At 39.4% G+C, this 25,370-nt stretch overlaps 1 protein-coding gene across 1 annotated transcript; it reads left to right on the top strand.

Moving 5' to 3' along the window:
• The first annotated feature begins 5,088 nt into the window (after positions 1 to 5,088).
• On the top strand, positions 5,089 to 24,151 carry LOC134496967 (vomeronasal type-2 receptor 26-like). The gene is made up of 7 exons (XM_063302682.1): positions 5,089 to 5,170; positions 7,396 to 7,546; positions 8,805 to 8,982; positions 14,926 to 15,783; positions 16,512 to 16,739; positions 22,459 to 22,585; positions 23,250 to 24,151. Exons 1-7 carry the CDS (start codon positions 5,089 to 5,091, stop codon positions 24,149 to 24,151), a joined length of 2,526 nt encoding a protein of 841 aa, XP_063158752.1.
• Positions 24,152 to 25,370: the final 1,219 nt, after the last annotated feature.

The following is a 25,370-nucleotide window of genomic DNA, read 5'->3' as shown; positions in this document are numbered from 1 at the left end:
TAACATTCTACAATTAACTTGACATTTGGGCTTTGCATTCTGTAAAAATGGTCATCCAGTTCCATTGTCCCACCACAGAATTTGTCATTCCCTGGTGACATGAAAGGGATTAAAATTCAGAAAGTATTAGGATACTTTTTCAGGACAGCCCCACAGCCTAGAATAGTCATGTTTTTGTCCTCATGAAGTAGAGGATTGTGAACATTTCTGAGAAAATGAACCCATGTATTGCTATTATCTAAAACAAGAACATTTGCCTCATTTGAGATTTCAGTATCGGGGGAGGCTCTGTTTCTTTCAGCTCTAAAATTGAGACATCGCTAACAGCCATTGCAATCAGTAATAGTGTAACCATTTTGCAGTTGAACAGAAAAAAGAGGAAGGAAGGAAGGAAGGAAGGAAGGAAGGAAGGAAGGAAGGAAGGAAGGAAGGAAGGAAGGAAGGAAGGAAGGAAGGACAGCATTTAGGTGGTGATGAGGATGAGGATGAGGATACTTACAAGTACTGATCAAGCACATGAGAAGAGGGAGCACTTTGAAAAGTGATCTCATTGGAAAGAAAAAAGCCCTGATAAATAATGGCAGCAATGATTAAGTCTCCAGACTGATAATACTTGTGAAAAATTGGAAAGGGACCACTGAGGTTGCAGTTGTGGACAGGAGAGACACATATCACCGTAGGAAAGAAGAGTAAAGTCAGTGCTCGGAATAGAACCAACTCAGTGCAAAATATGGTCATTGTCGACATCAAAATGTAGCTCCAATGTTACCGTTCAACAGAGGAGCTGGGTCATAATCAACCAGCCTCTCTTGAGTATTATCTAAAGGGAAGCAATGAAGTATCACAGGTTAAACAGGCAGCCTTCTTATTCTCACTACATGTAAATCTGTATTTTTGAGCTGATATGAATATAGTGCAATGTTTTAACCTGGGGTCATGGTTTTCTTGTGTTTACTGGGATTCCCTTGAGACATGGTAAAAAAGGACAATGATGATACGTAATTTGATAATTACTTGGGAGATAATAGCTTACGTAGAATAATACTTTCTTTGCAGTATGTCAAGAGGAAACATGTTTATCATATCTCTGCAAGACTCTGTAGTGTTGTGAACTCTTAAAAACAGACATGAAGTAGAAAATTGGGGAGAGCACCTTCTGCACAAAAAAAAAAGAAAAAAAATGGGCCTTTTTTTCCAACGATGCTACCATGTTGGGCAGATACATATCTATAATCAGTATCCAAACTTTCTTGTTTCAAATGCTGTTTAAAATAAATGCTTAATACATGTTCTGCTATGAGAATGTCAGGATAAAATTATTGCTTTGAGGTCAAGGATGTTTTGAAAGAAGGAATTTTTCAACATTTTTTTTTGTTGTTTAGTTTTTTTGATCCCGCCCTTATTATTTTTATAAAAATAATTATTTAGAATAAATTATAATATAATATAAACTATAAAATAATAATTATTTTATAAGTAATTATAATCACAATAATTTATCAATTTTATAAATAATTCAAGGCGGAGAACATACCAAATACTCCTCCCTCCTTGTATTTTCCCCACAACAACAATGCCATGAGATGAGTTGGGCTGAGAGAGAGTGACTGCCCCAAGGTCACCCAGCCTGCTTTCGTTCCTAAGATGGGAGTAGAACTCACTGTTCCCTGCTTTCTAGCCCAGAGCCTTAACCACTAGACCAAACTGTTTCTATATAATGCTGAATTTGTGATATGAGTCAATGTGTTAAGTTGCACTTATGTTAATCTTAAACAGCAGCTCTATCTAACATCTCTCTGTCTATTATCTATCTATCTATCTATCTATCTATCTATCTATCTATCTATCTATCTATCTATCTATCTATTATTCTATCGATCTATCTGTCTGTCTGTCTGTCTATCATTTCTTTTACTATTATCTATCATCTATCATCCTTATTGATGGGACGCGGTGGTGCTGCGGGTTAAACCGCTGAGCTGTCGATCGGAAGGTCGGCGGTTCGAAACCGCGCGGCGGGGTGAGCTCCCGTTGCTCGTCCCAGCTTCTGCACACCAAGCAGTTCGAAAACATGCAAATGTGAGTAGATTAATTGGTACCGCTTCGGCGGGAAGGTAACGGCGTTCCGAGTCGTCATGCTGGCCACATGACCCGGAAGTGTCCTATGGACAACGCCGGCTCCAAGGCTTTGAAACGGAGATGAGCACCGCCCCCTAGAGTCGGACACGACTGGACTTTACGTCAAGGGAAACCTTTACCTTTTATCATCCTTATTATTAGGAAGGGAAAGACTGTTTATGGAGGAGAAAACTTCCCCTACTTTGAAAGAGATTGCAGTCAAAGGGGTTCTCTGTATGTTTACTTTCATAGTACTGTCTAACTTCCTGATTTGTCTCCCTTTCATGGGAATCTTCATGCAGAGCAAGAGAGACAAGTTACGGTGTTATGGTGTCATAGAATAAGAAGAAGTTATATATCTGTTTCCTTTTCCATTATGTCATAATTCAAATTGACCAATGTTTTTTTTAGCATTTGCACAATGGTGTCTTTCAATATCATAGGGGCTCTGAATGCATTGCTAGGTTGCTTTCCATCCAAGAATCTGTTTGTATAAGCTGGAAGGAGTATTGTGTCTTCCTCCAGATACAGTAGAGAGATGAGAGAGAAAGAAAGAGGAGAAAGGGAGATATGGATTTAGAGGTGGGTATGGATAGAAATAAAAATATAAAGATGCCCTGAATTACTGCATATCCTTAGTAAGATGTTAATGTGTATATAGGGGTAAGGGAAAGAATATGGTTTCTAGCCTGGAGCCTTAACCACTAGACCAAACTGGCTCTATATATTGCTGAAGTCAATGAGAAGATGTACTTATGCTCTCCTTGAAGAGCAGCTATACATCTATTCATTCATCCATCACCTATCACCTGCCTATTTGTCTTTCTGTCATCCATCATCCATCACCTGTCATCCGTCATCTGTCATCCATCATCCATCATCATTTAGCTATGTCTCTAGGTCCCAGGGTATCTATTTGTATATAGAGATTCAGTAGAGGTAGGAATAGAAATATAAATTCATCAAATAATTTCAGTGACCATTTTGGTGTACTGGTTAAGGCATTAGGCTAGAAACTGGGAGATATTAGGTTGTAATCCTGCCTTAGGTAGGAAGCCAGTGGGGTGACCTTGGGCCAGTCACTCTCTCTTAGCCCTAGAAAGAAAGCAATGGAGATTCCCATTAATTCCCAGCAGGTATCTTCCATACCACCATTTGGGAAATAAGGAAAGCATATATGAAGGGTCTTTTAATAAAATTAGCAGAAAAACCATGAAAGAGAATATAAATCCTCAGCCGGCTTTCATTCCTAAGATGGGAGTAGAACTCACTGTCTCCTGCTCTCTAGTCCAGAGCTGAAGGTGATAAATTTAGCTTTGTTGAAACTGTCAGGTAACTTCCTGGCTAGGAAGGCCACCGTGAAGCTTACAGCAGCCAAGAACCCCATAAAGCCAAGGACAGTATAGAACATGGTGGTTGAACCTTCATTACATTGCAGGGAAATATCTTCAGCCATGGAGTAAAGATCTGAATACGGAAATGGGGGAGAAATTGCCCACCACACTACACAAATTACGACTTGCACCAGGGAGCAAGACAGGACAATAGTGGAGATCTTTTCCATTTTGGCTTCTGCAGTGGGATTACTGGGCTGCATCTTTTCCCCTAAATGCTATGTGATTGTGCTGAGGCCAGACTTGAACAAAAAGGAACAACTAATAAAGAGAGAAAAATGAATTATGGCTCTGTACATTATACATTCTTTTAGTGCTGGCTTTAGTCTGGTGGAGAAGTAGCTGCTCACAGGTTTTCCTGAACAACTGAATGAGTAACAGAGTATAAGGAATGTGTCTCAATAATAACAATATTTTACAGATAAGGCGGCTGTGCAACTGATTTCCTAGAACACCAAATTCCTCATTAAAGGATAGAAGGAAAAGGTTATTTCAATAGGAAGAGATATCTGAATGGTATGAGGACTTTGAGGAAATATCAGAAAAGTCAAGACTGTGAATGAACAAATCTCTACCACCACCATCATCATCATCATCATCATCATCATCATCATTTTGCTCTTATAAATAAAAATAATACAATAAGTAATACACAACTTACTTTAAAAAAGGAAAATGAAAGAAAACTATTTGAAACAAAAATTTAAGGCATGCATTCACAGCTATGTGTTGCGTGTGTACCTGCATAATATTGCAATAAATGGTAACCATATTTCATTATAATCATACACAAATAATCTGCATCAATATATTTATCCTTCCATGTTGAGTTCAGTGTCTAGTTCAGTGAAAAGGAGATTTTTTTTCAAAACTAATATGAACACCTGAGAATACTAAATCTTGTCTCACAATTGAATTAATACATGTAAGGAACCATTATAGGACACCGTACAAACACATGAAGAAACATTAATTTCTTTTTGTCTTGTTCATCTTGAAAGGCATACATTTCAAAGAATATGGTGTGTCTGCTCAATATTATCTTCTCAGTAAGTATACATTTCAGGTTTATAAAAAAAAATAGAAACTTTCTGCATTGGGTGATTTAGAGAAATGGATCAGATTTGGACAAAATTGAACAGTTTGGCATCCACATTTTATTGGCTGACTAAAAAAGGAGGAGGATGGGGGAGGAGGAGGAGTGGGAGAGGAATTAGATGAAGGGTATGTTTATATGGAATTTAAAATTCCAAGGTGTAATCAAATCAAAGACCCAATTCATCAGATGATGACAGGTGCCATAAACAAATTTTAATGAGCATCTAATTCATCACACGAGAGTGTTCTCTACTGATAGACATAGTAACATTTATGCTCCCCTACACCCTTCTTATCCTCCTACCCCTCCTTTTATATATAGATATTTTTCTTTTAGACCTTTGTCATCATCCTGTCCCAACTAGGACCCAACACAGGAAGTGGTGTTTTTTTAGAAACTTTATTATAGAAAGGCCTACAAGAAATGTCTCAATAAGATTCAGTCCACGAACGTGCAACTCCATGTGACAGGGCCGGCATGTGGTTGGGCCCAGCACAGGATGCCGAGCAGTCCAGCTCAAAGGAAAGCTTTGGCATTGTGGCGGCGCTTTGCCCTGAAGGTCAGACCATGTGATAGCACAACAACGTCTGTCTCTGCAGCTACGCAAGGTTTAGCAGTGGGATCCGCCATGGCAGCAATACAAGTTTTTTTTTTTTTTCCCCATTTCCCATGTCATTGATCGAGAGGCCTTGCTGCAGGGCCATAGAATATCAATTGTAAACAATTGATTGGTTGATAAGGTAGAGGCTCATGACAGACTCTAAGCTGGAAAGAGATTTATGACCCATATCAACTGAATAGGAGTCTGCAATCATAATAAATTGAATTGCCAAGCATATAGCATCATGGAGGAAATGCCTGGCCCAGTTTCTTAGATTATGTAGGTATGTCTTCACACACACACACACACACACTGGAATACACGCATACTATGTTTATCATGTTATCAATGTCACTGAAATATCCACTTCATAACTTTTATATATAGTCAACACACGGGCCATCTTTTTCCAGAGCAATATTTCTGTTACCCAGCCAATATCCAAACTAAGCACCCCTTTCCATATCAACCTTAAATACTACAAAAGTTGGCAAACCCCAAAATGTTGATCATGGGCAACTGGGAACATCCAGAAGGGGAAAAATGTCTGTTTGGGTATTCATCTCTGGAGCAGGGCTATATGCTGGCTAAAGAAGGAAAAGCACAATATTGAGTTCCGTGGTAAATGTAGTTTGAATTTTTACATGAGAAGAAGGTAATTCTCAGCCCCATAAATGGAGGATCATGATATATATAGTTCATTAATTAACATTAAACATTAAAGTTTCTAAAAGTAAACATTTAGAATATACTGAAACCTGACAATAGTCTATTTTCCATGCAATGGAGAATGAATGAATGAATGAATGAATGAATGAATGAATGAATGAATGAGGGAGGGAGGGAGGGAGGGAGGGAGGGAACAAATTTGAGAAATAAATAAATTTCATAAATTTCAGATGACCATTAGTGACCCCCACAGCTTTATTAAACAGACCCTGATCACAATTATTTTCATGCATATCATAAAATAGCAAGGATTTATAGCACCAGTTGAATTCCACATTAAATAGGAAGGAGTACTCTGAATGATATGTCAACTCTTTCCATTTCCCACGTCACTGATCAAGAGGCTTTGTTGCAGGGCCATAAAATATCAATTGTGGAAAAGTGATTGGTTTGATAGGGTGGAAGCTTATGTCAGTCACCAAGCTGGAAACAAATTTATGGCCAACATCAGGATATGGGTTAAAAATCATTTGAAATAAGTGAAAAGAAACAAGCAACATTTTCTTACTGCACAATAAAACAGTGCTGAAAACTATGGCTCTCCCAGACTTTAGAACTTTCTGTTCTGAAATTTATTCACTTTGTCAACGTAGCCCAATTAAAAACATGTCTCCAATGATATTTCCTTATTATTTGCTTATTTACTAGGCACTACACAGTTCCAGTCCCAAAGGACTCTAAGCAGTTTACCAGACCTGGTCTGATTAGGAAGGTTAAAAGCAAATATCAGGATATAGTTAAATGACAAATGCAATAACCCAAGTGCTGAAAGAACTCTCCAAACAATCAATAAAGGGGGTGGGAGCCTATGAAGTGATGGGTCCACTTCTCTTTGGCTCTTTGGAAAGGTCATGTTTGAATGTACTTCCTAGAATCCAGCAGGGTGGGCGGTAGTGTAAGTTGGGTAGTTCTCTTGTTGCAGAGAATTCCATCTTTACAGCTACAGAATGAGCAAAATGTTTCTTGTTTAACATTTGTTCATTGGAATTTTCTTTTCATTTTTTTCCCCCTCTAGCTTCTATATTGTTTCAGTTATGAGACCTTTTCTTCCTAGCCCATCAATATCATCATTCTATTTTCTACTCAAAGTCTCTAAGGAGTTTCACTGAACATCCATCGATGTCCCCTATAATTACCCAAGGAGTCTTAGTAATGTAGCTTCTTCTCAAATCCTTGAGGAATTCCAAAGGACAATGCAGAAGAACAGCTCCAGATTGAAAGGTGCTATTAATTGTGGGACCAGAGAGCCAGAGATGCAACAATCTGCTCTTTGAGAAAATATATATATATGTGGGCTGTTCTAATTACTGAGAGTTTTCTCTTATGTTTCATTGTTGCAGACAGAACTGGTTCATATGTGATGACATATGTTTTCTTGAAGAAGATGTTATTTTTCATGGCAATTATGGCAGTGTTACTGCCAGGGATTACATGCCTTATTCCTGCTCCTACAGCATGTGCTGTGGGGAAACTTCACCTTATTAAGCACAAGTATTTTCTCTCAGGGGATTTCATAATGGCCGGCATCCTATCTCAGTTCTACATGATATCTGATCCAATGAGTTTCACAAGGCATCCATCTGAAGAACTGGTTGACGAGCTCATGTAAAGACTTTCTCTTCTTAACTGTAGCATATCTCAAGCCAGATATCTTTCTCTAATGTGGTACCTGGACCAAGTTAATTACTGTCATTACTTGTAGCACAAGCTATTTCTCCTGTTTCTTGATGGCTAGTTCCTTAATTATTAAGTAATATTGATTGTTCCCTACTGATATTTCTTCCCTGGCAAATAAATAATAAACACACACATACATACACATACATATTGGGCTTTTCTCATTTACTTAGTGTGGAATGAATAATCAGTGCTGTTCTATTGAATCACCCTTTGTAGCTAATTGATCATCAACATTTAGTGGTTTAATTGTTTCTCTGAGTATGAGGGAACAAGAGGCTGAGTAGCACTTTGAATTTGCTTCCAGACAGCTGCTTCAGCATGCAGGGAGCACAAATGTAGGGCCCGTCTGCCTAATGAAAGAGCTACCTCTTTTCCTAGGATAAGGGAGCCCTTTGAAGGTCTCTCATGATCCCAGAGAAACAGTGACATGCAACAAAATTCTCAAATACAAATGCTTCAAAACACATTCCCCCCTGCAAAAACAAACAAACAAACAATGGTACAAGATTAGAAATAGGTCCAGAAATTACAGGTAGAACATATTATTATTATTATTATTATTATTATTATTATTATTATTATTATTTCTTCAAGCAATTCATCTGTTTCCTGCTGAAAATTGTTTATAATGAATGAAAGGAATTGTAACAGCCAGTCCCGATCCACTGGGGAAATATATACATATACATATACATATACATATATATATACATATACATATACATGTTTTGCCCAAGAGCATTTTCCCTTTCATCAAAAATCATGTTTTAGGCCATTGCAAAACATCTTTGCAGAACATTTCAATTTTAAGTATCTCATGAGATTTCATCCTCTTCCATTAGAATATTCTACATTTGGTGGTCATGTGATTTACACATTACTCAAATGATTCAGGGCATCTGTAGAAATGGAAAAAGTTTCTGACTGCTAATGCATTTTCATGATTCCCTGCACGGTACTATACAATCTATTTTTCTGTATACTGTTTAGCTGAATTATCACTAAAGTATATGAAATGTCATATTCTTTAAGAGAAGAAATGTGATCTGGAATGTATCTCTCATTGCAGATTTTTCCTGCAGAACTACCAACATATCCTGGCCTTGGTTTTTGCTGTAAAGGAGATCAATGAGAACAATCTCATATTATCCAACACGACTCTGGGTATTCACATCTCTAACAGTTATTTCATGGCCAGGTGGACCTACTTTGCTTCAATGGAGCTTCTCTCAACACGGGGCAGGTTCATCCCCAATTATAAGTGTGATGCCAAGGACTGGGCAGTATCTGTTATTGCAGGACCTACCTCTCACATCTGTCCCTTCATGGCAAACGTTTTGAATGTCTACAAGATGCCCCAGGTAAGATTTGCTTTTGGAATTAGTGTAATGGGCTGTTAAAATATCCTTGAGAAAAAGACAGAATAAAAAAAAACCGAGCCCAAACCAGAAATGTCATTTGAGAAAGTATCTCAGAATTGGCCCTCCCTAGTTCTCTGGAAGGTAAGGCAGGGGAGGGGGGAAGCTCTTCCAGAGTTGCAAGATTGATTTGCGGTAGTCCTGACCAGGAAACCAAAATCATGAATTCTGATACTACTTTTATTGTAAGGTTACAGTAACAGAATCTTGGAGGCCTGAAGCATCCCTCCCTGTTACATTTACAAAGTTATTTTTACAAAACAACAACAACAAATCAACAAGTAATTCTTCTTTTATATTACATGTTGTGATTTGGAAATAAAGTGTCAGCCCAAACAGGGATGAATGAAGTATGTGATGGCCAGATGACATGGATATTTTTTAATACTGAACTAGATTTATTCCTCATTCTGAATCCAAACCTATTAATATACTATGATTCCTTCACTTATTGAAGAAGAAAAAAAAAACACTGTATAAAAATGTCAATACATTTTCATCAACACATTTTCTCACCTTATTTTAATATTCAATTCATTGTATTATTAATTAGGAAAAGTTATCTTGATCTTTATATTGCAGAATGACCTTCCTTCCTTCCTTCCTTCCTTCCTCCTTCCTTCCCCCTTCTCCATGAATGTTCCATAATAATTCAAATAATAATAATAATAATAATAATAATTGCATTAATAAATGTAGTACAAATGGAAGAAAACTTTCAATACATTTTCATCAATACATAATCTCACCATGTTTTAGTATTCAATTAAATGTATTATTATTTGGGAATTGTTATCTTAATCTTTATATTGCAGAATGACCTTCCTTCCTCCCTTCCTCCCTTCTTTCTTTCCCCATTCTCCATGACTGATCCATAGTAATTCAAATTAAAAAAAAAAAAAAAGTAGTACAAATGGAAGACACCTGTCAATATATTTTCATCAATACATTTTCTCACTGTGTTTGATTCATGGACATGATTACGCAATTCAATGTATTATAATTCGGGAATCTTGATCTTGATCTTCATATTGCAGAATGCCCTCCCTCTTTTTCCTTCCTTCCTTCCTTCCTTCGTTCCTCTCCATGATCGTTCCATAGTAATTCAAATAATTTTTAAAATGTTGTACGAATGGAAGAGAACTGCACAGAAAGTTAAATAACAAACTCTGTGGATGAGTCACTGTTCATTCCCTTATTTCACATCCAAACACAGCCGTTTTACTGGACTGTGGAAAGCATGAGGGCAGCTAGGAAAAAGAGCAGACCTGAAAGATAAATAGCCGGCTGAGTTACCACACTGCTCATTACACATTCTGGCTAATATTTGCTAATACTTGGTAAACACAATCAGAGTATTGTGTTATTTAAAGAATTTCTCCTTCTTCTGAAACCAGAATAATCAATGGATTAATAAATCCTAAGTGGACATGGGCAGTTCCATCAAATGGAATGTGATATCAGGATTTCCATGGCACATTGAATGTGGCAGCACTGTGGGACATTTTACCCCCAAACTTAGTGACTTACGTCTCTTTAAAGCATAAGGCACCATTTTTGCATTTCCCAAATTCTGAACATGGGAAAATGATCCAAAGATTGAGCAGTGGTTGCATTTCAGTTCACACAATGTTTGTTACTGGGGATCTGCATATTTTCTACTCCTGTTTGAAAGTGGGGAGGGGGAGCATTTGATTTGTAGTACGCTTGATCCTGAAATTTGGATAAGATAGTATTTATTTATTTATTTATTAAATTTATATCACCACCCATATCCCTAATGGGGGACTCTGGGAGGTTTACAATAAAACAAGACTAAAAACATGACCACATACATTAGCATTACAATATCCATAAAAACCTTCAGCAAAGGATCGTTACCTTGCGGTGGTGCTGGAGCTTGAGCACCTCAATGATGCCATGAGTTAAACCGTGAAGGGCCACCCAAGACGGGAAGGTCATGACAGAGAGGTCAGACTAAATGCGATCCCTGGGGAAGGTAATGGCAACCCACCCCAGTATTCTTGCCGTGAAAACTAAATGGATCAGTACAACCAGAGATATGTCGGTATACCATCGGAAGATGAGGCCCCCAGGTTGGAAGATGGTCAAAATGCTACTGGGGAGGAACAGAGGATGAGCTCAACTAGCCCCAGACGTGATGACGCAGCTAACTCAAAGCCGAAAGGACGGGTAGTGGCCGACGGTACTGGTGGTGAACGGCGAATCCGATGTTCTAAGGATCAACACACCATTGGAACCTGGAATGTAAGATCTATGAGCCAGGTCAAATTGGATGTGGTTATTGGTGAGATGTCAAGATTAAAGATAGACATTCTGGGCATCAGTGAACTGAAATGGTCTGGAATGGGCCACTTCACATCAGATGACCACCAGATCTACTACGGTGGACAAGAGGACCACAGAAGAAATGAAGTAGCCTTCATAATTAATAGTAATGTGGCTAAAGCAGTGCTTGGATACAATCCAAAAAATGATAGAATGGTCTCAATTCAAATTCATGGCAAGCCATCTAACATCACAGTGATCCAAATATACACCCCAACCACAAATGCTGAAGAAGCTGAAGTAGAGCAGTTCTATGAGGATCTGCAGAACCTACTGGACAACACGCCTAAAAGAGATGTTATTTTCATCACAGGAGACTGGAATGCTAAGGTGGGCAGTCAAATGACACCTCGAATTACAGATAAGTATGGCATGGGAGAACAAAATGAAGCAGGACATAGGCTGATAGAATTTTGCCAAGACAATTCACTCTGCATAACAAACACTCTCTTCCAAGAACCTAAGAGATGGCTTTATACATGGACTTCACCAGATGGACAACACCGAAATCAGATTGACTACAACCTTTGCAGCCAAAGGTGGTGGACATCTGTACAGTCGGTAAAAACAAGGCCTGGAACTGACTGTAGTTCCGATCACGAACTTCTTATTGCACAATTTAGGATCAGACTAAAGAGATTAGGGAAGACCCACAGATCAGCTAGATATGAGCTCACTAATATTCTTAAGGAATATGCAGTGGACGTGAAGAATAGATTTAAGGGACTGGACTTAGTAGATAGGGTCCCGGAAGAACTCTGGACAGAAGTTGGTGGCATTGTTCAGGAGGCGGCAACAAAATACATCCCAAAGAAAGAGAAAACCAAGAAGGCAAAATGGCTGTCTGCTGAGACACTAGAAGTAGCCCAAGAAAGAAGGAAAGCAAAAGGCAACAGTGATAGGGGGAGATATGCCCAATTAAATGCAAAATTCCAGAGGTTAGCCAGAAGAGATAAGGAATTATTTTTAAACAAGCAATGCGCAGAAGTGGAAGAAGACAATAGAATAGGAAGGACGAGAAACCTCTTCCAGAAAATTAGAAACATTGGAGGTAAATTCCAGGCAAAAATGGGTATGATCAAAAACAAAGATGGCAAGGACCTAACAGAAGAAGAAGAGATCAAGAAAAGGAGGCAAGAATATACAGAAGACCTGTATAGGAAGGATAACAATATCGGGGATAGCTTTGACGGTGTGGTCAGTGAGCTAGAGCCAGACATCCTGAAGAGTGAGGTTGAGTGGGCCTTAAGAAGCATTGCTAATAACAAGGCAGCAGGAGACGACAGCATCCCAGCTGAACTGTTCAAAACCTTGCAAGATGATGCTGTCAAGGTAATGCATGCTATATGCCAGCAAATTTGGAAAACACAAGAATGGCCATCAGATTGGAAAAAAATCAACTTATATCCCCATAAAAAAAAAGGGAAACACTAAAGAATGTTCAAACTATCGAACAGTGGCAGTCATTTCGCATGCCAGTAAGGTAATGCTCAAGATCCTGCAAGGTAGACTTCAGCAGTTCATGGAGCGAGAATTGCCAGATGTACAAGCTGGGTTTAGAAAAGGCAGAGGAACTAGAGACCAAATTGCCAATATCTGATGGATAATGGAAAAAGCCAGGGAGTTTCAGAAAAAACATCTATTTCTGTTTTATTGACTATTCTAAAGCCTTTGACTGTGTGGACTATAACAAATTGTGGCAAGTTCTTAGCGGTATGGGGATACCAAGTCATCTTGTATGCCTCCTGAAGAATCTGTATAACGACCAGATAGCAACAGTAAGAACAGACCACGGAACAACGGACTGGTTTAAGATTGGGAAAGGAGTACGGCAGGGCTGTATACTCTCACCCTACCTATTCAACATGTATGCAGAACACATCATGCGACAAGCTGGCCTTGAGGAATCCAAGGCTGGAGTTAAAATCTCTGGAAGAAACATTAACAATCTCAGATATGCAGATGATACCACTTTGATGGCTGAAAGTGAAGAGGAACTGAGGAGCCTTATGATGAAGGTGAAAGAAGAAAGTGCAAAAGCTGGTTTGTAGCTAAACCTCAAAAAAACCAAGATTATGACAACCAGCTTGATTGATAACTGGCAAATAGAGGGATAAAATGTAGAAGCAGTGAAAGACTTTGTATTCCTAGGTGCAAAGATTACTACAGATGCTGACTGCAGTCAGGAAATCAGAAGATACTTAATCCTTGGGAGAAGAGCAATGACCAATCTCGATAAAATATTTAAGAGCAGAGACCTCACACTGACAACAAAGGTCCGCATAGTTAAAGCAATGGTGTTCCCTGTAGTAACATATGGCTGCGAGAGCTGGACCATAAGGAAGGCTGAGCGAAGGAAGATCGATGCTTTTGAACTGTGGTGTTGGAGGAAAATTCTGAGAGTGCCTTGGACTGCAAGAAGATCAAACCAGTCCATCCTCCAGGAAATAAAGCCAGACTGCTCACTTGAGGGAATGATATTAAAGGCAAAACTGAAATACTTTGGCAACATAATGAGAAGACAGGACACCCTGGAGAAGATGCTGATGCTAGGGAGATTGGAAGGCAAAAGGAAGAGGGGCAGACCAAGGGCAAGGTGGATTGATGATATTCTAGAGGTGACGGACCCGTCCCTGGGGGAGCTGGGGGTGTTGACGACCGACAGGAAGCTCTGGCGTGGGCTGCTCCATGAAGTCACGAAGAGTCGGAAGCGACTAAACGAATAAACAACAACAACAATCCATAAAAACAAATGTTAAATCCAAGTGGCGATATAGCACACACTAAAAAGAGCTATGGTGCCAGCCAACCCCAGGAGAAGCTATCTCTCTCCCCCTCCCAAGCAAGGCAGCAGAACCAGGTCTTCAGTTTCTTCCGGAAGTCGGAGAGCAAGGAAACCCATCTCAACTCCGGGGGCAAGATGTTCAAAGGGCGGGTGCCACTACCGAGAAGGCTCTGTATGGAAAGTAAGAGGCAGATGCAGTACCAAAATATGAAATAATTTAAATGCAAAGGAGGAAATTCATTCACTGCGCCCTTCCAGTACTTGTGGGATTGCAGTTTATATCCATATTTGCATCTGTATCAGTATGCATAAAGATTATAAGATGAGAACTAAGAAAAACGGTAAAAGGGACAGGGTCATATTGAACATAAAACAGGGTTCTTATATTGCTCATCCTATCTCATCTGCATCCCACCGTGACTTCATTGCTTCACTTTTTCTGCTGTTTCCTATCAGGAGAAGAATAGCTAAATGCTGGGATGGGTTTGATTCCTTAATCAAGGAAGCTTTAGCCCTTAAACTTTGGGGCCCATTTTCAGCATAACATTTCCTGAATTAATGCATTTCTGAGGCCTCCAGCTTCGTACTTTTACTACAATTGCAGCTATTGAGTGAAAATTCTGCACATCAATTCTTTTTGAATATGGTTATGTTAATGTTTGCAAGGAAGACCATAAATTAAGAACAGCATTTTCAAACATAACGAATATTTCATTTTGGAAAACCATGTTCCCTGTGTTTTCCACATTTAGCTCATATATGGATCTTCTCCAATGATAGATGACAAGATACAGGCAGCTTTCTTTCATCGTTTTTTCCCAAATGGTGACCAACAGATCATGGGTATTCTCCAGTTGCTTTTGTACTTAAGGTGGACTTGGATTGGGCTAATTTTCCAACGAAATGAGAGTGGAGAGAGGTTCATACAAAATGGTGTTGCTTTGTTTTCCCAGAAAGGTATCTGCTTTGACTTCATGCAAGAGATGGCCAAGGAAACATTTTCTAATGATATTGCAGGCACATTTAAAGATTTTCTTAAAATGTACATGATTATCATGAAGAGCACTGCAAATGTTATTATCCTATATTGTGAAAACCAGGTCACTGCCATTTTTAGAATGGTGCCCTATTTTACAGAATTTGAAGAGACAGCAATTAAGAGAAAAGATAAAGTTTGGATAATTCCAGCCCAGATGGAGTTTACATCAGTTCCCTTTCAAAGAATGCTGGTTATGGACTCCTTCCATGGTGTTATAAATTTTGCAGTTTCTTCCAAGGAGATCTCTGGATTCAATAAATTCCTTCAGATGAGAAACCCAACTTCAGAAGAAGACCATTTACTGAGAGTGTTTTGGGAAAAGGTTTTTGAATGTTCTTTTCCTCAAGATGAGTTCGATGAAGATAATGGACAGCTGTGCACTGGAGAAGAGAAGCTTGAAAAGCTTCCTAAGTCTGTCTTTGACACCACCATGACTGGGCAGAGCTACAGCATCTATAATGCAGTCTATGCGGTGGCACATGCTTTGACAGCCATGTTTTCATCCAAATCCAAACACAGAGCAAGGGCAAACAGTGGGAGACTGATTATTCTCAATCAAGAAACATGGCAGGTAATAATAGAATGAATGAACACTTCCCTTTGCTCTTATCTCTAATGCAATGGGCTGTAGCACTTTGGGTATAACCATTGAGAACACTGGAGTGATGATTTTGTTTCTCTTGCCCCTCAATTTTCCTCATAGTTTCAGGACTGAGTGAAACTTTTGTAATTGGGAATATCTGGCTCTTTGTACATCACCCAGAGTCACTTGTTTGTGAGATGGGCAGCAATATATACAGTATTTGAAAAATAAATATCTTTGCCACAACAATATAGAAGAAAAGATTAAGATGCAGCAGCAGCTGCATGGTTAGCAGAGGTTCAAAACATCTTTGGAAGGGAAGAAACAGAGATGATGGGTGGCGGAACACTAGTTCTATTATTGTGCCCAGACATATATAATGGATGACCCATAATTTAATACCATTGTAATCTTTCTTTCTTTCTTTCTTTCTTTCTTTCTTTCTTTCTTTCTTTCTTTCTTTCTTTCTTTCTTTCTTTTTCTTCCTTCCTTCCTTCCTTCCTTCCTTCCTTCCTTCCTTCCTTCCTTCCTTCCTTCCTTGCTTCTTCCTTCCTTCCTTCCTGCCTGCCTGCCTGCCTGCCTGCCTGCCTGCCTTCCTTCCTTCCTTCCTTCCTTCCTTCCTTCCTTCCTTCCTTCCTTCCTTCCTTCCTTCCTTCCTTCCTTCCTTCCTTTCTTTCTTTCTTTCTCATTAATTGAATTATTTTGCTTCTGTTTAGCTCCATCACTATTTGAGAACCATCTCATTCAATAACACCGCAGGAGAGAAAGTTTCCTTTAATGAAAATGGGGACCTAGAGACTGGATTTGATATTTTCAACTGGGTCACATTCCCAAACCAGACCTTTGTTAAAGTCAAAGTTGGAAGGATAGACCCAGTAGCTTCACCAGATAAGCTTCTCACCATTTCTGCACAGGACATCATCTGGCCCACTACGTTTAACCAGGTATTTCCTGCTCAGCTTTCAAACTGTGCACATTCATCCTTCCTTGTTTTCAGAATTACAGATTTTAATAGATCCTGTCCTTCAAGTTGTCAGGTTTAAAACTGTGAAGAGGAAGAAATAATCACCAGATATTTTGACATACAAAGACTTAAACCTCTGTTTAGTAAGGATTAAAATAATTTACTTATATCTCCTTATCAATTTGTTATGGTTTTTAGCAGACCTTAATCAAAGAGTCTATTCCTACTGGTATTTCGAGGTTGCCCAGTTAAAAACAACTACAAGAACAACACACATTTGAAAGTGCATTAAAGTAATTAAAGCTATATATAATATAATTCACAAAGCTTTAACTCTGACATTTCTGAAATTTTAATGCCTACTATATGTGCTGGGAGATATCCATAATGAAGAGAGGGTATGTTTGGGAAATCCAAGTTTTCTTTCCCAACAGTGACACTGATTTTATTCAAGCTAGAATTCCAAACTGTATGCAATTGGAAGTTACCTTTTTCATTTGAAAGGGAGAATAACTTTATAGAATGTTAGTTTTGTTTAAACAAGTTGCAAAAAATGCAATATGAACCAAGCTGGCATCTCTTTTCTTGAGGACCATTCTAGTTGTTGGTTATTAGGTGCCTCTGAGTTGGCGTCTTCACTAGTATCTATATGGCAAATATATTTCTTCAGTTTTTAGAAGAAATACAACCAGAATGTTCCCTAGAGGTGAAGATAACAAGGCTTAGACTCTCATACTTTGGGCAGATCTTAAGGAAAGACCAATCACTTGAAAAGGACATCATCTTTGGTAAAGTCGAGGGCCAGCAGAAAAAAGGAAGACCTTCAATGTGATGGATTGATACAATTACAGCAACAAAGGATGCAAACATTCGAATAGCATTTAGTTCTGGAATTCATAGTTCTACCATGAGTTGTGAATGACTCAACGACAACTAACAACAAGAACAACAAGGTGTCTCTGAGATGGGTTCTCCACCTAGTAACTATATGGACAAATGCTCACCTTCTTGACTTAATAACTCATCACTGTTTCACACATATTCAAGCAATTACTTTCATCCCATCCTTTCAGCTAGTCCATTGTCTTTTTCTTCTCCTTGCTTCCAGATTTTTGGAGTTCCCATTTCCTAATTATTATAGTTGGAGCAATCACCCTCTACTTGATCCAGGAGTGATTGATTGATAAGTTCTTCATACAATTGATGGTTGTTGTTGTTTATTCGTTTAGTCGCTTCCGACTCTTCGTGACTTCATGGACCAGCCCACGCCAGAGCTTCCTGTCAGTCGTCAACACCCCCAGCTCCCCCAGGGACGAGTCCGTCACCTCTAGAATATCATCCATCCATCTTGCCCTTGGTTGGCCCCTCTTCCTTTTGCCTTCCACTCTCCCTAGCATCAGCATCTTCTCCAGGGTGTCCTGTCTTCTCATTATGTGGCCAAAGTATTTCAGTTTTGCCTTTAATATCATTCCCTCAAGTGAGCAGTCTGGCTTTATTTCCTGGAGGATGGACTGGTTTGATCTTCTTGCAGTCCAAGGCACTCTCAGAATTTTCCTCCAACACCACAGTTCAAAAGCATCGATTTTCCTTCGCTCAGCCTTCCTTATGGTCCAGCTCTCGCAGACATATGTTACTACAGAGAACACCATTGCTTTAACTATGCGGACCTTTGTTGTCAGTGTGATGTCTCTGCTCTTAACTATTTTATCGAGATTGGTCATTGCTCTTCTCCCAAGGATTAAGCATCTTCTGATTTCCTGACTGCAGTCAGCATCTGCAGTAATCTTTGCACCTAGAAATACAAAGTCTTTCACTGCTTCTACATTTTCTCCCTCTATTTGCCAGTTATCAATCAAGCTGGTTGCCATAATCTTGGTTTTTTTGAGGTTTAGCTGCAAGCCAGCTTTTGCACTTTCTTCTTTCACCTTCATCATAAGGCTCCTCAGTTCCTCTTCACTTTCAGCCATCAAAGTGGTATCATCTGCATATCTGAGATTGTTAATGTTTCTTCCAGAGATTTTAACTCCAGCCTTGGATTCCTCAAGGCCAGCTTGTCTCATGATGTGTTCTGCATACATGTTGAATAGGTAGGGTGAGAGTATACAGCCCTGCCGTTCTCCTTTCCCAACCTTAAACCAGTCCGTTGTTCCGTGGTCTGTTCTTACTGTTGCTACTTGGTCATTATACAGATTCTTCAGGAGGCATACAAGATGACTTGGTATCCCCATACCGCTAAGAACTTGCCACAATTTGTTATGGTCCACACAGTCAAAGGCTTTAGAATAGTCAATAAAACAGAAATAGATGTTTTTTCTGAAACGCCCTGGCGTTTTCCATTATCCAGCGGATATTGGCAATTTGGTCTCTAGTTCCTCTGCCTTTTCTAAACCCAGCTTGTACATCTGGCAATTCTCGCTCCATGAACTGCTGAAGTCTACCTTGCAGGATCTTGAGCATTACCTTACTGGCATGCGAAATGACTGCCACTGTTCGATAGTTTGAACATTCTTTAGTGTTTCCCTTTTTTTTTATGGGGATATAAGTTGATTTTTTCCAATCTGATGGCCATTCTTGTGTTTTCCAAATTTGCTGGCATATAGCATGCATTACCTTGACAGCATCATCTTGCAAGATTTTGAACAGTTCAGCTGGGATGCCGTCGTCTCCTGCTGCCTTGTTATTAGCAATGCTTCTTAAGGCCCATTCAACCTCACTCTTCAGGATGTCTGGCTCTAGCTCACTGACCACACCGTCAAAGCTATCCCCGATATTGTTATCCTTCCTATACAGGTCTTCTGTATATTCTTGCCTCCTTTTCTTGATCTCTTCTTCTTCTGTTAGGTCCTTGCCATCTTTGTTTTTGATCATACCCATTTTTGCCTGGAATTTACCTCCAATGTTTCTAATTTTCTGGAAGAGGTCTCTTGTCCTTCCTCTTCTATTGTCTTCCACTTCCACACATTGCTTGTTTAAAAAACAATTCCTTATCTCTTCTGGCTAACCTCTGGAATTTTGCATTGAATTGGGCATATCTCCCCCTATCACTGTTGCCTTTTGCTTTCCTTCTTTCTTGGGCTACTTCTAGTGTCTCAGCAGACAGCCATTTTGCCTTCTTGGTTTTCTCTTTCTTTGGGATGTATTTTGTTGCCGCCTCCTGAACAATGCCACCAACTTCTGTCCATAGTTCTTCCGGGACCCTATCTACTAAGTCCAGTCCCTTAAATCTATTCTTCACCTCCACTGCATATTCCTGAGGAATATTTGTGAGCTCATATCTAGCTGATCTGTGGGTCTTCCCTAATCTCTTTAGTCTGATCCTAAATTGTGCAAGAAGAAGTTCGTGATCGGAACTACAGTCAGCTCCCGGCCTTGATTTTACCGACTGTACAGATGTCCGCCACCTTTGGCTGCAAAGGATGTAGTCAATCTGATTTCGGTGTTGTCCATCTGGTGAAGTCCATGTATAAAGCCGTCTCTTAGGTTGTTGGAAGAGAGTGTTTGTTATGCAGAGTGAGTTGTCTTGGCAAAATTCTATCAGCCTATGTCCTGCTTCGTTTTGTTCTCCCAGGCCATACTTACCTGTAATTCGAGGTGTCATTTGACTGCCCACCTTAGCATTCCAGTCTCCCGTGATGAAAATAACATCTCTTTTCGGCATGTTGTCCAGTGGGTGCTGCAAATCCTCATAGAACTGCTCTTCTTCAGCTTCTTCAGCATTTGTGGTTGGAGCGTATAATTGTATCACTGTGATGTTAGATGGCTTGCCCTGAATTCGAATTGATATCATTCTGTCATTTTTTGGGTTGTATCCAAGCACTGCTTTCGCCACTTTACTATTAATTATGAAGGCTACTCCATATCTCCTGTGGTCCTCTTGTCCACAGTAGTAGATCTGGTGGTCATTTGATGTGAAGTGGCCCATTCCAGTCCATTTCAGTTCACTGACGCCCAGAATGTCTATCTTTAATCTTGAGATCTCACTAATAATCACATCCAATTTGCCCTGGCTCATAGATCTTACATTCCAGGTTCCAATGGTGTGTTGATCCTTAGAACATCAGATTCGCCATTCACCACCAGCACCGTCGGCTGCTAGCCGTCCTTTCGGCTTTGAGCTAGCTGCGTCATCACGTCTGGGGCTAGTTGAGTTCATCCTCTGTTCCTCCCCAGTAGCATTTTGACCATCTTCCGACCTGGGGGTCTCATCTTCCAATGGTATACTGACATATCTCTGGTTGTACTGATCCATTTAGTTTTCACGGCAAGAATACTGGGGTGGGTTGCCATTACCTTCCCCAGGGATCGCATTTAGTCTGACCTCTCTGTCATGACCTTCCCGTCTTGGGTGGCCCTTCATGGTTTAGCTCATGGCATCGTTGAGGTGCTCAAGCTCCAGCACCACAACAAGGTAACGATCCTTTGCTGAAGACAATTGATGGAGTTCTTAGTAAAAATCTGGGAATTTATAATTTGCAGCTATCTACCCTTTTCTTTCTTTTTCAGCCTCAATGTCCACAGTTCCACAGCTGGCAACACCATCAATTTTCCTGACTGGCTTGTCATAATTGTCACTGAAATAACCCCACCATCCATCTTCTTTCTAAAGTTGTCATTGGTTTCTTTCCTAGGGTTATTTTATTTTTGTATTTTCTGTCGTGCCTTTACTATTTTTATAAATAACTCAAGGAGACCAACATACCTAATACTCCTTCCTCCTCCTCATTTCCCCACAACAACCCTGTGGGGTGAGTTGGACTGAGAGAGAGTGACTGGTAATATCCGCACCCTTCATCTTCTTTTTAAAGTTGTCATTGGTTTCTTTCCTAGGGTTAATCTCTTCTATATGTCTTCTGCATACTGTCCATCTTTAGCTGTTCTTGAGTTCTTGGAGAAAAACTTATCAGCAACCTTTCCTTTGTTACAGTCTGTTGTATGTGCAAACAAGCATGCAGGTAGATGTTACCATTTTTCTCTTCAGTTTTAACCCAGAATTTTCATTTTCTTTTTTACTTTCATACTGAGGGTTGAACCTTTTTTCTTGCTCCAGCAACAGGATGGGCCACCTAACATTTTGGGTACAGAGGAATTAATAAGATTTTCTCAGGGTTTGTCCTTAGGGTTCTGGGAAGGCTATTTCTAGTCACATTTTCTTTCACTGCATCAAAAGCAAGGTTTCCCCCCATCTGCTTTATCTCATATAAATACTGGCTTTCTCTGGCAAGTCTCCCCCACACCAACCTCAGGCTTGGCTTTCTTTCTTCACTGGTCTTTCACAGTGAGATTCTTGGCTGTATGATTGCTTTTTTATTATGGGGTGGGTGGAGTTCAGCAGTGGAATGAAGAAATGAATATTTAAGACAATGAATCAGCAGAAGAATAGTGAATTTATCAGAGATAAATACTGTGGATGGATGGATGGATGGATGGATGGATGAATGGATGAATGGATGAATGGATGGATGGATGGTTGGATGGATATTCTGCCAAGTTCCCCTTTTTGCCCCAAATAATGGGAAGAATGATAAAACTTCTGCTCTACAAAAGTAGCATTCATTAAATATGATTTCTCTAAAGCATAATGAGATTTTGGGACATCTACATCCTACACTCATTATTTAAAAGTAAACTCCACATTGAAATAGAATTTTCTGAAAGAAAACATAGGACTTTTAATAAATCCTGGTTTCACTTCTTTATAGGTTCTACCTCTTTCTGTATGCAATGACAATTGTTATTCAGGCTACAGTAAGATGAAAATAGAAGGGAAGCCATTTTGCTGTTATGATTGCCTTCCATGCGCAAAAGGGAAAATTTCAAACCAGATGGGTAAGAGTTGTCTTATGTAAAACTGTTCAGACTTCTTAGCTGTGATTCAAAAGACTAATATTTATACCTCTTACAACTGACTTCTAATGTGGTGACTGAATGAATGATATTGCTGTATAAATACTAAAAAATGAGAGGATATTTCAGAATATCCAAAAATACATGTCTGGTCTGGGTTGTTCTAGATTGTTCCAGTTTATGGCTTCTGATTGCTGCAGAACTGAATAAAGATCAGCCTAACAAAGACATCTTTTTGTAATATGAAGTAAGATCTATTGTGTATGTGTGTGTCTGTGTAAAAGTGTAACAGGGAGGATTGGGATCAAGTTGCTGAAATTAAGAGCTTAATTCCATTATACAATTGGATACCATGTAATTTACATTTTCCTCCCCCATCTAACCCTAAACTATTTTTTGCTTTCCATTTTTTCAGGAAAGTTCTGAATGATAAAAGATTATTACACAAATATTTATTAGATTTTGTAATAAGGCAAGTCCTTATCACAAAGAAATATATATGTCTCAGAAGGTTTGCTATACTTAGAGCATGGCACTAAATGTAAACAGGAATTACTTAACTAGGAAAAAATGAATCTCATTAATTAACTCTCAGTCCCACTACCTGCATATTTCTAGAACTGATCTCTAAGTTTTCTTTTTCCAGATGCAGTTGATTGCTTCCAATGTTCAGAATATGAATATCCAAACAAAGCTCAAAATCTTTGCATTCTAAAACAAACAACTTTTCTGACTTACAATGAGCCACTGGGACTCACCTTGGCCACTGTGAGTCTCTCCTTTTCATGCATCACTGCTTTGGTGCTGGGGATCTTCATTAAACAGCAGGACACCCCCATAGTCAAAGCCAACAACAGGAACCTCACCTACATTCTCCTCATTGTTCTCCTGCTCTCTTTCCTTTGCAGTTTGCTCTTTGTTGGGCAACCTGACCAAGTGAAATGTCTCATGCGACAAACCGCCTTTGGTATCACCTTCTCTATAGCCCTTTCTTGTATACTGGGAAAAACAACCATAGTGGTTCTTGCTTTCATGGCCACCAAGCCAGGCTCCCAAATGAGGAAATGGGTGGGGAAAAGGCTGGCCAACACTATTGTTGTATCTTGCTCCTTAGCACAATTCACCATTTGTGTAGTGTGGTTGGCAATTTCCCCCCCATTCCCAGATTCAGACATGCACTCCATGGCTGAAGAAATTGTCCTGCAATGTAGTGAAGGCTCAACCACTATGTTTTATACTGTCCTTAGTTTTCTGGGGTTCTTGACTGCTGTCAGCTTCACAGTAGCTTTCCTAGCCAGGAAGTTACCTGACAGCTTTAATGAAGCCAAATTTATCACCTTCAGCATGTTGGTCTTTTGTAGTGTCTGGATATCATTTGTTCCCACCTATCTGAGTACGAAGGGCAAATACATGGTGGCGGTGGAGATCTTCTCTATTTTGGCTTCTGCAGCTGGATTACTAGGCTGCATCTTTTTCCCCAAATGCTATCTCATTATTCTGAGACCTGATTTGAATAGAAAGGAACAATTAATAAAGAAACAATCCTGAATATGGAGTTCAGTTTGTTCATTGATTCAGTGGTTTACAGAATTCCCCCTACCCCAACACAAAATTCAGAGCTCCTTACATGCTGGAGTTTGTTGATCCTGGAATCACTACATAAAATCTGAACATATCATCATGATCATGATTGTCATCATCAACATCTCAACACAGCCCACAAGCTTCTATCAAAACTCTGACAGATACACAAGAAGAAAAGAGGTCTATGACCAGGACCAACCTACAACTTTCTATAAAGTGACAGTAATTCTGGTTCCTTTGAGGACAATCATTACTAAATGGAACAGGTAGAAGCAACTTAGATTTTGAAAATATGAGAAGTTGCATTGAAGTTACAGAAATTAGAGGGCATGGCTCTCTAAATAAGATATGAGAATCTTTTCATTGGTCCTCTACTATGTGAGTTGAAGACAAGCTCCATCACTGATGAAGAGTATTTCAGGCTAATCTTTATTCTGAGGACTGATTTAAATAAAAAGGGATGATTAATAAAAAAATGAAATAAAATAAATCTTTGCTTGTTTGAAATTATTTTGCTTGCTTATGCAGTGCCAAATAGCCCTTCAGCTTAGAAGCTTTTAGACATTTAATTGTTATATTTCAGCAATAAAGAAAATAAAAATAATTATGCTTCCATGCCTTATAAGCTCATCTTACTGTACATTTAGTGTTAGTGGTCTATATAAGAGGATGCTGTTAATGAAGGAAAACTGTGTGAGAAAGTAGGAAATATTTAAAAAATTACCAGAGAAATGCTTATACAGTATTAGGAATGTGAATTCTAATTATTATGCCTTATAGGTAAGAGAACAACAGCCAGTTTGGTGTAGTGCTTAAGGTACCAGGCGAGAATCCAGGAGCCCATGAATTTCAGTCCTGCCTTGAGCATGAAGCCAGCTGGGTGACCTTGGTCCAGTCCCTCTCTCTCAGCCCTAGGGAGGAAGAGGGAATGGCAAACCACTTCTGACATATTCCCAAGGAAACTGCAAGGTCTTGCTTGTGCATTTTCAAGGAAAGGGAAGGGAAGGGAAGGGAAGGGAAGGGAAGGGAAGGGAAGGGAAGGGAAGGGAAGGGAAGGGAAGGGAAGGGAAGGGAAGGGAACTTCTGAAGAAGAAGACAGTTTGAAAAGACTGTTTGGGGAACATGCAGTTGAATGTTCTTTCCCAAATGCTATGTTACATGACAACAGTGGCAAGGAACGCAC

Source organism: Candoia aspera, chromosome 4, assembly GCF_035149785.1.
Source record: "Candoia aspera isolate rCanAsp1 chromosome 4, rCanAsp1.hap2, whole genome shotgun sequence".
Lineage (NCBI taxonomy): Eukaryota > Metazoa > Chordata > Lepidosauria > Squamata > Boidae > Candoia > Candoia aspera.
The sequence above is the reverse complement of the archived record's forward strand: the minus strand, read 5'-3'. Positions and strand labels throughout refer to the sequence as shown.